We start from the raw sequence: 14,536 nt of genomic DNA, 5'->3' as shown, positions 1-14,536 counted from the left end.
CACTTCCTATCAACAGTAAGGTGAAAAGGAGATGCTCATGAATCGAACAAAAACCTCCTGAACAATCCCAGCAAGTGTTTTTGGGGAGCACCCCACCAAAAAGAAACAGTTGGGTTTTCAATTCAAGACTCCTAAGGCATTTTCTGTCCCCAGCACCAACTATTTTTGATTTTGTTGGCAATGATAAACTCTGCTTCTGGCTGACCGTAGATTTCTGTGTGTAGTACAGTCATTGGCTGCTCATTGTATCCAAAATGCATTTCCTTTGTTGTAAAAAGAACATTAACTATCTATCATTGGCCATCAGCTTTGCTTTCAGAATGTCTTATTTTGTTGTTGCACGGCCCAGCATGGTGGCCCGAGAGTAATTGATGAGAACTGTTGGACACACTTCACATGAGAAAGGGAAGGCTTGGCATTTACGGACTCGTTGGAACTAAATTATAGACGAGATGTCTGATTAACTTCTGGGAAAGATTAATCAACCCAGCTATCTCCTCAACACATGTCTAAGCAATAACTTATGGGTTATTAACTTCTTAAAAGCATTTATATGCTCAGGTAACAGAGTAACAAAAGAGGAACTTAAATGATGATCGTGCGTGCAGGGAAGCTTATTTTTATAGCAGCAATACAAAAAAAAAATATCAGTGATGGCCAGAGGAAAGGTTTAAATTGCATTACAGGAAACTTTTGGTCATAAATACACGTCCCAGATCTGCATGTTTCTACCTGCCCTGAGCCAAAAGAGGGTCTTACCAAATTTAATCGTAACTGAAACGAGTGGTGGGAAGTCCAAATTCGTTCCTCTTCATCCTGCCTCATTTCCTTCCAATTCCCATAGCTGGTTTATACAAGCATCAGCCGAGGAGCTGCTCTCCTGGGGCTCAGGGTACAAAGCCCCAGCCCCTGCAGGACCCCGGTGGCTGGGAAGGGCCCCGTGCCCATGCATCCCGTTGGCACTGCAAACTGCTTTTCTGCAGGAACAAAATCCCCGTGGCCTCTGAGAGCAGACCCTTTCATAATGTCTGCTCTTCTGTCCTCTAACATTTCATTTTAATTCCTCTGCGTCATAAAAAGGGATGTGCAATATTTGGGCAGACAGATAAAACTGCCCATCAATCAAGAACAGTTTTCCTCCATGACGGTGAATGAATGCCATCCCTGTAAATGTCCAGAGTCCTTTTACAGTCTCTAATTGAAGAAAGGGCCTGCATTTAAAAGACGAGCTTCCAGATCTGCATCTGAGTGCTCAGGTGGGCACACAAGGCCCCCTCCCTTTCCTTTTGCTGCAGACCCACCAGGTAGAGGGGCTGCCGGAGTGGGGTTTGCAAAGTCAGGCAAAGTACATTGAAGCATTAGCTGTCAAATTTACTCTCTCACATGGATACAGTTCTCCTGACACATCAGTGCAGTACTCAAATCTCACCAGTTTCCCTGAAGATGATGCTAGGTTTCATCTGGTGAGAAAGCTAGGAATGGCAAGAAAACACAGTGATAGCTGGTCATGGTTTAAGAACCAAATGCCTTTGAAAACGCACTGTTATGCTGCAGGCTTAAAACCTTTTCCAGCCTTACTTCATTGTACAGATTGTCAATGACCAGAATTAAATCTGGAGAGATGTTGAAATGCTAACCTTAACGACCCATTAGTGGAATCAGTTCATTCTTCATAGCGCTCTCTGGCTGGAATGACTTGGCTGTGACACGTTTTGCATCATTGTGTGCATTACAGGGTAACGCAGGAATATGATTAAATTATTTAAAAATTAAAAAAAAAAAGTGGCTGAAGCAGGCCTTCTTCCAATCCAAGGGATAACTGTATGCATGTATATTATCTTGACAAAAAGCACTTCAAGGGTGCATGCACACAGGATTTCTCTTACTGATTTTTAAACCCAGGCAGCTGCTGTTACTGCAAAACCAGTGGGGTCATGGCCAGCCCCGATGTTGTGCTGGGCAAAGCGGTGCCTGGCGCCCATGGGGGAGCACGGGATGCACTAACCCTGCTTTTTTTGCTCCCACAGGGACCCCGAGGACTGCTGGGACCGAAGGGGCCACCAGGACCACCAGGGCCACCAGTAAGTTCCCGGGGCTGCTGCCTTCCTGTGTCATCTCAGCCAAACCACCCTGCCCCATTAGTCATTCAAGCAGATGATACATCTTCATGATTCTATTTGTCTGTGCCGTGAGAAGATGTGTTCAAAAAAGTTGCTGCTCAAAGGCTGTATTCTGCCCTGTTTTCAGTGCTGCCACCTCCGCATATGGCAGCCCAAGATTTGGCCCACCCGAGTAGAAGTTAATGCCTAGCTCAGCCTGGAAGGGCAGAATGGGAGCTATTAACGTGGTGGCTTTGCTATTAACTTTTGCCTACAGGGTGTTGAACCTTTAAAGCAGTTTGTTCAGGTTTCCGGCAAAAGCAAAGGCAAGAACATGCAGTTTTTACGCAGGAGGCAGCCACCTTCTTTGTCGTGTGCTGCTGGCCAGGGAAGTGCTGATGTAAGGGCTCCTTCTGCAAAGCACTGCGGCTCACCGAGGTCCCAGGACTTAAAAACAAGACCCTGGGCTGCTGCTAGAGCTGAAGGGGTCAGGGTTTTAATGGTGAGTGTGGTGAGGTCCTTAACCCCTCCTGGGATATGGAGACATCCTCACTTTGAACTCCTAGTCTGCTGAAATTAAATGAGGGTTCAGGATCTGCTCCAAAACAGGTCTCACATGAGCATGCTGTTAAAAATGGATAATCTAACCTGCCCTAGAGCAAATGGGTGAACGCAGAAGCCCCGGCAGGAGGTCTGCATTGACCACGTACCACATTACACCCTCACTGAAGATGATCAGGGCAGGCATGACCCTGGCTGCCTTTTTTGTGGCCCTCAGGTACAAGGGGGATTATTTTGTGGGCAGAGGTTCTGTTTTCTTAACGAGGAAACCTCAGCCTTGGGGGCTCTGCTTTGTCTTTAACACCATGAAGAACAATCTGGGTCAAATCCTCGTTTTGGCACAGCTTCATTGGCTTCACCTGAACAATGCATTCCTGTCCCGAGCGAGGTCTGTGTCCAGTTGTTCCTTCTCAAGAGCTACTACCAGTCTGCTCGCTGTCAGAAGCAATCTGACTGCAGTACGTAGCCAGGATTTCTTGATCTGGTGCTGATTCTGCTTTTTCAGGCAAGTTAAACCAGTGGGAAAATACTGAAATGACTTTTTAAAGTGTTAATTTTTGCTGGATTCGTAGAATTGGCTGCTTGACCAAACACCTTTAGAAAATTGTTCCATTTCCACACAGTCCAAAGGGCCTCCTGATGTTTTCTTATTTTTATTGCATTTTCCCTGCTTTTGTGGTGCAACATATGCAGATATTTTCTTAATGCTGTTTTTTAAATCCTTTCCCAGGGTGTGGCTGGTATGGATGGACAAACAGGTCCCAAGGGGAATGTGGTAAGTTTTCAGGGCAAATTTTACAGACGGCTCAGATGTTATATAGAGAGAGCGTATGCGAAGTGTAAAATGTACTCTGTTAAATTAGATTCGCTAATTGCTTTTTAGCCTGGTCTAGATTCCTATCAGGGCCTGTGAAAACCACCGAGAGTATCTTCCTACAGCAAATCAGCAAACGGCTGTTAATTTATTATAATTTCTGATGGAATTACACATTATTTCCCCGTGAAAGATCAAACATTCTCATCAAGATGTGTGCTGTTCTAATGAACATCGAAGCACTGTAGTTTAACTGAGTGGGAAAAAATCTTCCTGTGCCGCCTCCTTGGCACGACTAGGCTGAAAGGACTCCTGCAGAACAGCCCGTTCAGAGCCAGGCAGCATTAAAGCCCCTTGCAGCTCGCTTGGGCTGCGTGGCCATGCACAGAAGTGTGCGTGCAGCGAAATAACTTCACTCCTCCTGCCCTGCCATGGAGTGAAGCTGTGTTCAGTGCCCAGGAGCTCCTGGTTGCCAGCAGTGGGTAAGAGAGGGCTTTGAGATGTAAGAGGGATGGTGCTGTAAAGGGGGGCAGCTCCGCTTTTGGTTTTCCTGCTCTCAGCTCTGCCCTTGCCCCCTCACAGGGTCCTCAAGGTGAGCCGGGCCCCCCAGGACAGCAGGGCAACCCAGGTGCTCAGGTAAGAGGGAAAAAACTGGAATGAAAAAACAGGAATGCTGGTTTGGAAGAAAGGGATGGACCAGCAATAAGGAGATTTGCTGGGAATTGGCTTGATGTACGTCGCTGGCCCAAAATCTTCCTGAAAACGCTCCCAGTTTCAGATCCCTCCTGTCCTCACCTGGCTCTCGCTGCCACGATACAAAGCCAAGCCCTGGTCCAAGCAGTCTCATCAGCCGAGCCGCATCTTGTGGCTCCTGTCTGACTTTCAGCATCCCCCATCCAGATGCTGGGAGCTAGAAGGGTAACGCAGATGTCCGAGTCCTGCTGTCAGCCTTCGGCGTGGCTCTGCTCCCATCGTGGGGATGAACCTGGCTGCACACCGCGAGGCGGGACGGCTCCCCGGGGGAGAAAATGAAATTACAAAAATGAAGTTTTATCAGCTGGTGCAAAGCGTTTTGAGAATGAATGGAGCCGGGGAAATCCCCAGCCGTCGCAGGCACTAGAACGATGCTCAGCTGAGACATTGCCAAAATGCATTTGGAATGAATAACTCGTTCCTTAATGACCCTAGGTTTTTCTTTTCGCAGGGTCTTCCAGGTCCACAAGGCCCCATCGGTCCCCCAGGAGAGAAAGTAGGTTAAAATGCTGCAGCTTTGACTTAAGACAACTGTTGCCATTAATATGCATTTGCTGCTTCAGCTGCTCCTTTGCCCCATATGCAACATCTGTTTGCAGCCGTGTCCATGAAAGTCTAATGTGTCTCATTCCAGACAGAAGAGAGACAAGAAAACGCAGTTTACCTCAAATTCATAATATTTGCATTCATTTCCTATTTTAACAGAAACATTTTGAAGGCAGCCTATGGCAAAACATTAGCAGAGGGCTGAAAATTGTCTCTTTCTGTTGGGCTAAGTGCCTGGAAGTCTGATGGGGATGGTAATGGGAAGAGCTGGGGGTTGGATCGCTCGGCCGAGGTCTCCTCGTGCTACCTCCTCCCTGCTCCCGACCTGTGCCAGCTCTCTCTGATTTCCCATTGCTGTCGACGTGGAGTGGCTGCCGTCCTCGTTCCCCCAGCAGCTCTGGGACCATCAGAGTTTAATCAAGGGCATCGTTTTTGCCTACGGAGATGACAAAGCAGCTATTGTTGGGTGCTAGTTCAGCTCCCATGGGCAGGGGATCCATCCAGCATGCTTGCAAGAGAGCTCCCTGCTCATGTTGGCAGCCTGCAGCGTGCTGAAATTATCGATCAGCAGGGGAAGAGTGAAGGAGCACATTAGCAATTCCAGCAGATAAAGGGCTCTCAGGTTTAGTGCTGAGTCACACGCTTGCAGCGGCAGTGGTGCTCCTCGATAGCGTGAGAAATCAGGGGGCTGCTTAATTAACAAAGTGATCACTTCCCCACGTTAAAGCAGCAAGGTGCAGTAAATGGGGGCAGCTCCACTCCTGATTTTCTCCCTTTGCCAGTTAATCTTCCTGCCACTTGTCACCAAGGAGTGGGCATTTCCTGGCCCAGCGAGCCCCGTGCTTTGACCTGCTCCCACCTGTGCTTACGCGCAGTGCCTTTTGCGGGGCAGCCGCTTGATCCCAGCCCTGGGCTCTGCTCCCAGCCTCATGCCCAGACATCTCCCTCTGAGCTCTGCCAGGCCTGGGTAAGGTGCTGGCACTAACGCTGCAGCTTCCTGGGATGCTGGAATCCCAGACTCCTTGCAGACTCCTTGCAAGTCATGGCAGCTTTCCCAACAGACCCACCTCTCTGCAGCCTTTCACGACTAAAGCAAGCAAAAGTGATGCTCTGGGGGCTCTGGCTATTGCAGCTGATGATTTTTCTCTTTGTTTTTAGGGGCCTCTGGGCAAACCCGGTCTTCCTGGCATGCCTGGTGCAGACGGTCCTCCGGTAAGTCATCCGCTCCCAAGTCTTTTCTTGGCACAGGGGCTGCAGGGGTGATCCTGCACCCATCCTGCCTGGGTGCACCGTGGGCTTGTGAAGCACATGAGCCTGCAGCCTGCCCATGTTTCACCTGGGCTGCGGGGTTTGAGTTGGAGAAGACCAGGCCCTGCTTTGAGCTTTGCTCAGCCTCAGAACGTAGCACAGATCACTTCTCGCCGTCTCTTTGGGCTTCTCTTTCCCCTCCTCCTGTTTCCGTTTCTGTTTTACGTAGGTTGGCAGCTCACTGAGGTAAGGATGGTCTCGTGTGTGTGTGTGTGTGTGTACTGCAGAGCTAGCACACGGTGGTCCTCATCTTGCTCAGGACCACTGGGCACTGCTGCAGAACGCTGATAAGAGGCTGAAATGGCATATCAGCACGATATTCTTGCAGCTTCCTCCTAATCCTTCTTTAAACAACATTTGCTCATTCCTCCAGAAGTTGGTGCTAAAATCTCTGGCCTTTAAAATGGATCTCATTTTTGCACACCTCAGAGACACCTGATTTTACGAGCGACAAATGTAAAATAGTTACATCCCACTAATGCAAATGCAAAGCATGGCAAAAAAAAAATCCATTTCCCACCCTGGGATTATCGTTCCTATGAGGGGCATTTCAAACATCCTTACCATTGTTAGCTGAGTCAACAGAGCAGCCGAAGCAAAGCCCAGAACATCTCTAAGGCTGTAGCTTTCGATGTGAAATTCCTGCAGCAGCCTCTAGGGAGCTTCAGCTGGAGAAGGCGCTGGGTCTGTCTCTGTGCAGGCCAAAGGCTGTGTGAGATCAGCGGGCTGAGCGTGCACGGCTGTGCCCAGACGCTGGCCCTTTGCCACTGGTAGCCACGTCGTTTGCGAGCAGGGTGTAGGTTTGTAAGCGTAAGGGTTGCTCTTCCCAAGGACAAAACCTGCCTGTGTGCCTTTTATAGAAATGGGTCTTGAAAGGCATCTGCAAATCCCCGAGGGCCTGAAGCATCTCGCTGCAAGAGCCAAGCAAGTTGCTCATCAATTTTTGATCTTAGTAATGGAGATGGGCATTTTGCAAACGGTGATGATTTAGTGTGGAGTGGACGGGCACTTCTGAAGTCTTGTTGCACTTCCATTTTGCTTCCCCTGGGCTGCAGGCAGATGTCAGGAGCCGAAGGCAAGTGCTTATGCGCCCCCCTTTGTGCACTGATGCTGTTGGTGCCGTTTAAAACCACAAGGCAAATTCACATTATATTTTCTCTACGTTATTGACACATAGCTGACAGCTGTCATGTTGTTTCTTTATTAAACCAACTTGTTTTATGAATTCCTGCTTGTCTGACATTGCTGTCATGAAGAGTGATTATGGAAAATAGTCTCGTGATTTTACTTGTTATATCGCTCTATTTTGGGTATTTAGAGGAGAGTTCTTATGTAAAGAAACTACTGACTGAAGGTCTTAGTGGCTTTAGAGCAGCTGGATGTGCTCTCATCTCCTTTAAAATAAAAAAAAATAGGAGAAAAAAAAAAGTCCTGAGGTGTGCAGCGAGTGCCCTCACAGAGGGCTTATTGCTTTTGTTTGCATTGCCAGACAGAGATTCATCTTCTGACCCGGCTCCATCTCGGTTCCTGCAGTGGAAAAATCACCACTCAAAACTTCTCTCAAGGATTTCCCCAGTTTCTCACTAATCCTTCCTGTTATACCTGAGGCAATTCACACCATTTTTTTCTGCTGATTGAAATCCCAGCAAAAGGCTTCTAAAGACTGTGAATGAGAATGTGGTGGAGGCTCTTGGCTGTTGGGTTATTCAGCATCAAATCCCAAGGGGAATGCTGGCCAGCATTCAGCCAGCCAGCATCTGACAGGGATGCAGGTTAGCTGGGGCTTTGTCATGAGATCTTGTAACTGACTCCAGGAATTAGGGAATTAACGAGAGGCTCTGACCAGTCTGGGCATCTTGTGACCTTCACAGGTTTGTTAAATACAGAGATAATTTTATCTTTTTTTCCATCTGCAAAATGTATATGCTGCTTGCCGCTGAACGCACTGAGATGTTCTAATATGCGAAAAATATTGCAGAATGGTTTGTGCTTCTCTGCCGAAAGGTGGTAAAGGGTAAGAAGGTTTAAATATCTAAGAACAACAACACGGACTAAATGCAGTCCTCTTTCTTTTGGGAAATGCTTCCTGGCTTCAGAGGGCTTTTTGTATCAGTAAGAGCTTCCTGGAGAGCAACTGTTGTCTTGCAAATAAATCATAGCTGCCTGAGCGAGCTTGTTGGCTTCCGAAGCGTTCGGCATGCACTAAACCCATTTTTCTCTTCTGTTTGTCTCTTGTATTAATAGGGTCATCCTGGCAAGGAAGGTCCTCCTGGAGAGAAGGGGAGTCAGGTAGGTGTCAACAAGCTCCTCATTACCGTTAAGTGTCGCAAAATACAAATTAAGAATTTAACATTAGCCTTAAAAGTGAAGATTCATTGCCAGGGCGGCACGAAAGCGCTGCAGCCAGCTCGCTGCTGGAGCTGCTGCTTGTAGGAGGGCGAGATTTCGCTGTTACGGGTCATAGTTCTTCCCAAAATAAAACAAACTGTTGTCAAGAAGACGTTTGCCAGCACTAGAACTTGTGCTAGCAGAGCTGCGTTGAGCGGTTTCGCATTCTTGGCTGACACAGCAATGCTGCCAAGGCCGGGCAGGAGCGGGGTGCGAGCTGGGGATGGGTCCGTGTGCTGCACGGAGTCGGCTCTGCCGGGATGTGCCAGGGCATGGATTGGTGAGAAGCAAACCCCATTGAAACAGCTCCAGAAGCTGAGCCCAGCTCGTCTGCTTGGGTCTCTCCGTTGTGCTGTTTTTTACTCAGCTTTCTCCGTGAGCTCAGGGAAAGGGAGGTGCAGAAATGGCGAAGCGTTCTTTCCGCATCTGTGACAACCCCAAAAATGCCCCAGGGCCAGGGGGTGTTGTAAGGTTTGCAGCTTACTCAGCCCTCGGATCTCCGTTAAGGTGTTTGTAGTGGTTTTGTCGCAGCATTTTCTCTCCGGTGCTTTGGTGGCAGGAAAGGAGAGGGGGCAGTTGTGATTTTTCCGGTGATGCACAGTTGTTGCCCCTGAAATCCAGCACAACACCGTCCCTTCTGCCCTCCTTCCTGGCAAGCAGTGCCCGGCTGATGTGAAAGCTGAAACTGCTCAGGGAAGCCTAAGCAGACATAAATAAATACCCTTTGTGGCACAGGGGAATGCAGAAAATAACTCTTTTTGTATTCCTGGCCTTCCATTTTCTTCCCCTCCCCTTGGTTGAAGTCCCTCTCTAACAATATATTTGAGAATATTGCCGCGGGCTAGAGCCCTTGAATTATACGGGTGTCTGTCTGTCTGGGAGATTTACCTCCTGCGTTCCCTCTGCGTCCCATTCGGTTGAAAAACATTGCATTTGTCAAAAGTGTTTTACCGGAGCACAGCCCGGCTGCCTCAAAGTCCCCCAGCCCCGTGCGGAGCAGCGGCTGCAGCCCTGGCTGCGCCCCTTGTCCTGCCGGCATCCCTCACGGCCGAGAAATCAAAACCCTCGCAGCCGCAGAATATGAGAAGCCAGGCAGTGGTTGTGGTGGGGGGCATTTAGCAAACGTCAGGGAGTCAGCAGGTGGAGGTGCAGGGCCGGCGCGCAGCTTGTTGCTTGAGTTATTTCTCCAGCAGCCGTGATCTTGGGGCAGGGCTTGATGTTTGTGCGGGGCCTGGGCTCCGCTGGGCTGTCAGGCTGGAAAAAGTGCCTGTCTCAGGCTGGAGGAAGTGGAAGGGTAGTTGTTTAGCTGGCTGATTGAGGAGGATAAGAGCCAACTGGGCTTGATAAAGAGCGGGATTTATCAGCAGGCAGGATGGCGTGGCAGCGGGGTGGTGATGGAGCACCTGCAGGGCTCCTGGTGGGTGCTCGTGGTGTCGTTGGTGGCTGGCAGCTTTCGGTGCCAGAAAGGAGCTCCATGAGCACCTCCCTGCCATGTCGCCAAGGCTAAAGGACAGCACCCGAGGCATGTGCCTCGAGCAATAACTCCTCTGATCCTGTGATCATCGCCCTGAGTCGTGTCGGGTCCGAACAGGGCTGGTGCATTACTGCAAAACCAGGATGGTTTAGGAGCGGGGAGGCAGCAGTAGAGCACGTCCTTCCTCTCTCGGACTTGTTCTCTTTTTCAATCCGAAACACAAGTCATTGATCTTATGTATAAATCCCTTTGTACTGAGTTGTTGCTGTTTCTTTCCTTCATCCTTTCCTTTTGTACGGACCTTTGCTGTTGGCTGAGCTGAGTGCACCTGCTCCAAGTGATGTTGCTGTAGCACTCCGTGCTATTTTGAGCTGTTTTCAGATGGCCACTGCCATTTCCACCCAGTCTGAAGCAGCCAGATGGCTGGGATATTTGTTTTCCACACGTTCTCCTTACTGCTGCACCTTCGCATGGACTTGACGTGTTTTTCTTTGCATTTTTTTCACCCCAGGGTCCACCAGGTCCTCAGGGCCCCGTTGGTTATCCAGGACCACGCGGAGTCAAGGTAAGGAGGATGCCAAAACAGCGTCCGCCCTGTTGCTTGCTTAAAACTTCTTAAGAAGAAGCTTAAGAAATCTCTACCTCATGCTGGAGTTGGACAAGGTCCTCTCAGTCACACGAAGCACCCTGGGGAAGGGTCCTCTGCGTGCTCTGGTGCTGTGGCCATACGGACGGTGAGGGGCAGTAGGAGAGCATGCTTTTGGGGCATGACCTGGAACTCCCATGGGTAACACATTACCTGCCCTGTAGCAGTGCCACAGGGAAACCTGCAGAGCTTCCAGCCCACAGTGGAGGAAACAAATCCTTCTGGCAGGTCCAGAAGCTTTTACCTGCAAAGGAAGCACTGCTGGTGGGCACAGGTGCTTAGGGCCACCTTGGTGACACCGTGTTTGCTGCTCGATTCAGCCTCAGTCTTGTGTCTTCCTGCAGGCCACGAGGATTACAGGTGCCCTGCTCTCCAACAACACCTTCTAGCATTCTCCAGTGCTTTGGAGAGATTTTTCTTTTAATTCTTTGTGAGCATGGCTCAGTCCCATTCCAGTCGTTTCCAGTTTACAGCCAAAGTAAATCTCAGCCAGAATGAAGACTTTAACAAGGCTTGTTAATAAAACAAAATAGCCTATTACTAAAACAAAGCAAGCTTTTCATGCTCCTGATCCAAAACCTTGTCAGACGGCGCTTGTATGTCTCAGTAATGTGCTCTTTCAGTAGATTGAATTCCAGCTCTTCCCTGCTCCTTGCTGCCTGCAGCGCTTGCACACCGGTAAGAAGGTGCTGGGTGTTTTTCCTGATTCAGCTCTGGCTATTATGCCCCATCAAGATGTATTAGTTCAGGTGCAGTTGCATCTTGCTTCCCGAAGGTCCAATGAATCCGCAGGGATCTGTGCTGGATTGGTGACGATAGGTGAATTTAAACCCTCTTAAAGCCCCTTGTATATTTTTTCAAGAGCAGAAACCCATTTGCCGTTCTGCCTTCAAAATTTAAGCTGAATGTATTTAACCAAAGCAAGCTTTCATCTCGGTTCTTGCAAGGTTGCAGATTGAGACATAGTGGTCCATTAGGGAATGGTTTGCTGTTGTGTTTACCGCTAAAGTGGAACTGTTCCACATTACAGTGATCTACAGAAAGTATGTCATGCACCAAATCCATAGTGCGTACAGAAGAGGTTTTGCTTCCTACAAGCAGCATCCTATTAAATGAATGAATCTCCAGTTCTGAGAAAAATGCGTCTCATTGGGTTTGCAGCTATAAATAATTTTTAGATCTCGCCTCACCAGAACCCTGTTCTACTGCACAAATTTTGATGTACTTTTAATTATACTTTTTCTTGACATGCCTAAGGGAGAAAAAAAAGTTAAAATGCCCTGCGCAAAATATTCCTTTAAGAGAAAAATCTTCGGCTTTTTTATTTCAGGAGTTGCACTGCTCAGCTGGCGTGGATACCTTAGGGTGGCATTTTATCCCAAGAGGCAGGATAGATGAGGAGCCTGGAGGCTGGCAAGGTTAGGGCTGGTGGCAGAGCAGGGGGCAGATCCTGACCGCGCTCAGCACCTCCATGGACTGATCGCCTTGGAGAAGCTCTGGAGGGTTTCTGCACCGTGTTTGCACAATGTCACAAATGCCTGCACGAGTCAGATTAGTTTTGTTTTGCTTCTTTTCTCCTTTCAGTGCATAAATGATTTTTCTAAGCAAAAAACACACTGAAAGGTGATTTTTCCCTCTGATGGCCAGGGAGCACGCAGAGCCGGCTGCAGGCTGAGGACACGATGTGCCAAGCAAGGCTTTTGTGCCAGGCATCGTCTGTGCTGCAGCATCTCTGCTTCTGGTCAGCAATCGTGTTTGTGCAAACGCCTCCAGGAGACACTGAATCTCCTTTCAGTCAGCAGTTTGCTGCAGGCATGCTTGTTGTCGTCTTTTCTTTTTCTTTTTTTTTTTTTGAACTCTTATTTTTCTTTATTTGGGGTTTTATTCGGCATCACCGTGTCTGATTTATAACCTGGTGAAATTTCTCAGGGGGTGAAAATCTTGTTTGGGCATGTCCTTTGTAAGCTGCGGTAGCTCGGGAGCCGGCCGTGCCCCAGGCAGGAGATCCCATGAGGTTTTCCCAACCCTTGCAGAGCTCCACGTCCCTCTCCCAGAGGTGAAATGCCAGTTGAGGTGGAGCCCTCTCTGCTCCTGCTTGATACCTTCACCTCCTCCAGCTTCCCTGGGCAGTTTTCTGTGTTGCTGCCCCCTTCTTCCCCTCCATCAGAAGTGCTAAATTCATCATCTTCCCCCGACACCTCTGTTGAGCTACTGGAGAACCAGTAACTCAGGAAACAGGGACTGACCTAAATTAATGCACTTAGTTACCCCAGTGCTGCTTAAAAAAGTGTTTTCTGTTCATGCACTGCATCCTAGACCAGGTTCAGCCTTACTGCTTTTTCCTCTTCCCATCAATCGCTTCTCTGTGAGCCGTGGTGGCCTTCGCATTGAGTGCAGCATAATAACAAAGAGGGCAATGAGACAGATCTGGGGAGGCGTTTAGTGCTAGATAATACTTGGCTGTCTCTCAAATCATGAGACTTGTAGTATCTACTGGAAAATTGCATCCTCTTTCCCTTATCCTCAGTAGCATCACCATTCAGTGTTGCTTCCTGCCCTGGTTCCAGTATCTAGAGCCCTGTTCTGGTTTTTGCCATGACGGGCTCCTGGCAGCCCCATCCCGCCACAAGGAGCTGTTCTGCAGCACTCTCACAGCTGGGAGAGGGGCTGGATCCAGCTGGGGCTACCCTTGCAGAGCAAGCAAAAGCCTTACAGGGCAAGCAAAAGCTGAATGAGTGCTTCAGGAGCAGCCTCAAACATGTTTACTTGTTCTGCAAAGGGTCTGGCTGCACCCCGCCAGGCAGGAGAAATGAAATCCAGGCTTTGCCGTTGATCTGAGGAGTGCCAGGGTTTCATATGACAGCAGGATGCTTTAAAATTAAAATAAAGCAGTGCATGCACAGAGGTGAGAACCATGGTGAAAAAAAGAACCAAGCTAAACCTTTGTGGTTGCTAGACTGGGTGCTGCAGAGCCGCAGGGAAATCTCCTTGGTGTGCTCAGACTGAATTCACGGCCCAGGTGTCCCTGCCCAGCTCCTGCACCGCCTTTCTCTGAATGCACAAGTGGACTCAGCACTCAGAGAATGTTTTTTTGTGGAAAATATATGCAGAAAACAAGCTTTTCATCACGAGTTTTATCCTTGGGAATATGGTTCCAGGGGTTAGGCATGGAAGAGGCAGAGACCACCAATCCCACCCGCCACACTGAGCCCAAGAGGTTTGAGTCCCCAGGCACTCACAGCTGGAAATTAGGCAGGTGATGTTCAATTAACAGTACATTTCAGACCATCACAGCTTGCAAGGTGCCATCGTCGATGTTGGAAGCAAAAATCACCATTGTTAATGATTCTCCAGCCTTAAGCTTACACGTACCATGTAACATCTTGTTTTGTCTTCTCCAAGGGAGCAGATGGTGTTCGTGGGTTGAAAGGCACCAAAGGTGAAAAGGTGAGTTAACACCCTATGTTTTGTTTGATTTTCTATAGCATCTAAGTGTTTCTGCAGACCTGTCCTGCACAATGTGTTTTCTGTGAAATTCTCTTGTACAGGGGGTTTTGTTAGAATTTTGTTTTCTTTGCACTCGGGAGCAGTGGAGCCCCCAGGACCTGCTCGGGGCCGGGGCTGTTTGCTGCAGCCAGCCATTACGGATAGCTCGGGTCCAGCTTTGGGGTGATTTCCTTCTGACAAAATTTTCAGCTTGAGTTTTCTGGGCACGATTCCACGGAGGTGAAGTTTTTGTAGCATGTGACAGCTGGAGAACTGCTGGACCCAGGGAGTACAGCACATGGGATGTGCTACCCAGCCCGGTCATTAGACCAGCTCGCGAGACCCAAGTCAGTAAAAACGAGGACACAGTCTGTCTGTGTGTATGTCAGAGATGCAATTGGGCACTCCCAAAGGAAGTGGAGAAAAATCTTGCCTGGTTCCAGCCCTAAACAGCTCTGTAT

The 14,536-nt window shown here is 48.8% G+C and overlaps 1 protein-coding gene across 3 annotated transcripts in view; it reads left to right on the top strand.

Annotated features, from left to right (window-relative positions):
- COL5A1 (collagen type V alpha 1 chain) overlaps window positions 1-14,536 on the top strand; it is a 168,560-nt gene that overhangs the window by 114,665 nt on the left and 39,359 nt on the right. For all 3 annotated transcript variants that reach the window (XM_080561588.1, XM_080561589.1, XM_080561590.1), the window contains 8 exons: window positions 2,028-2,081; window positions 3,391-3,435; window positions 4,057-4,110; window positions 4,679-4,723; window positions 5,932-5,985; window positions 8,326-8,370; window positions 10,455-10,508; window positions 13,992-14,036. In XM_080561588.1, the coding sequence (XP_080417714.1) occupies window positions 2,028-2,081; window positions 3,391-3,435; window positions 4,057-4,110; window positions 4,679-4,723; window positions 5,932-5,985; window positions 8,326-8,370; window positions 10,455-10,508; window positions 13,992-14,036 (396 nt within the window). The remainder of the gene's footprint in view (window positions 1-2,027; window positions 2,082-3,390; window positions 3,436-4,056; window positions 4,111-4,678; window positions 4,724-5,931; window positions 5,986-8,325; window positions 8,371-10,454; window positions 10,509-13,991; window positions 14,037-14,536) is intronic.

The sequence above is a fragment of the Anser brachyrhynchus genome, assembly GCF_964034855.1.
Source record: "Anser brachyrhynchus genome assembly, chromosome: 19".
Classification (NCBI taxonomy): Eukaryota; Metazoa; Chordata; class Aves; order Anseriformes; family Anatidae; genus Anser; species Anser brachyrhynchus.
Note: the sequence above shows the minus strand (reverse complement) of the source record. Positions and strands in the feature narration are given on the sequence as shown.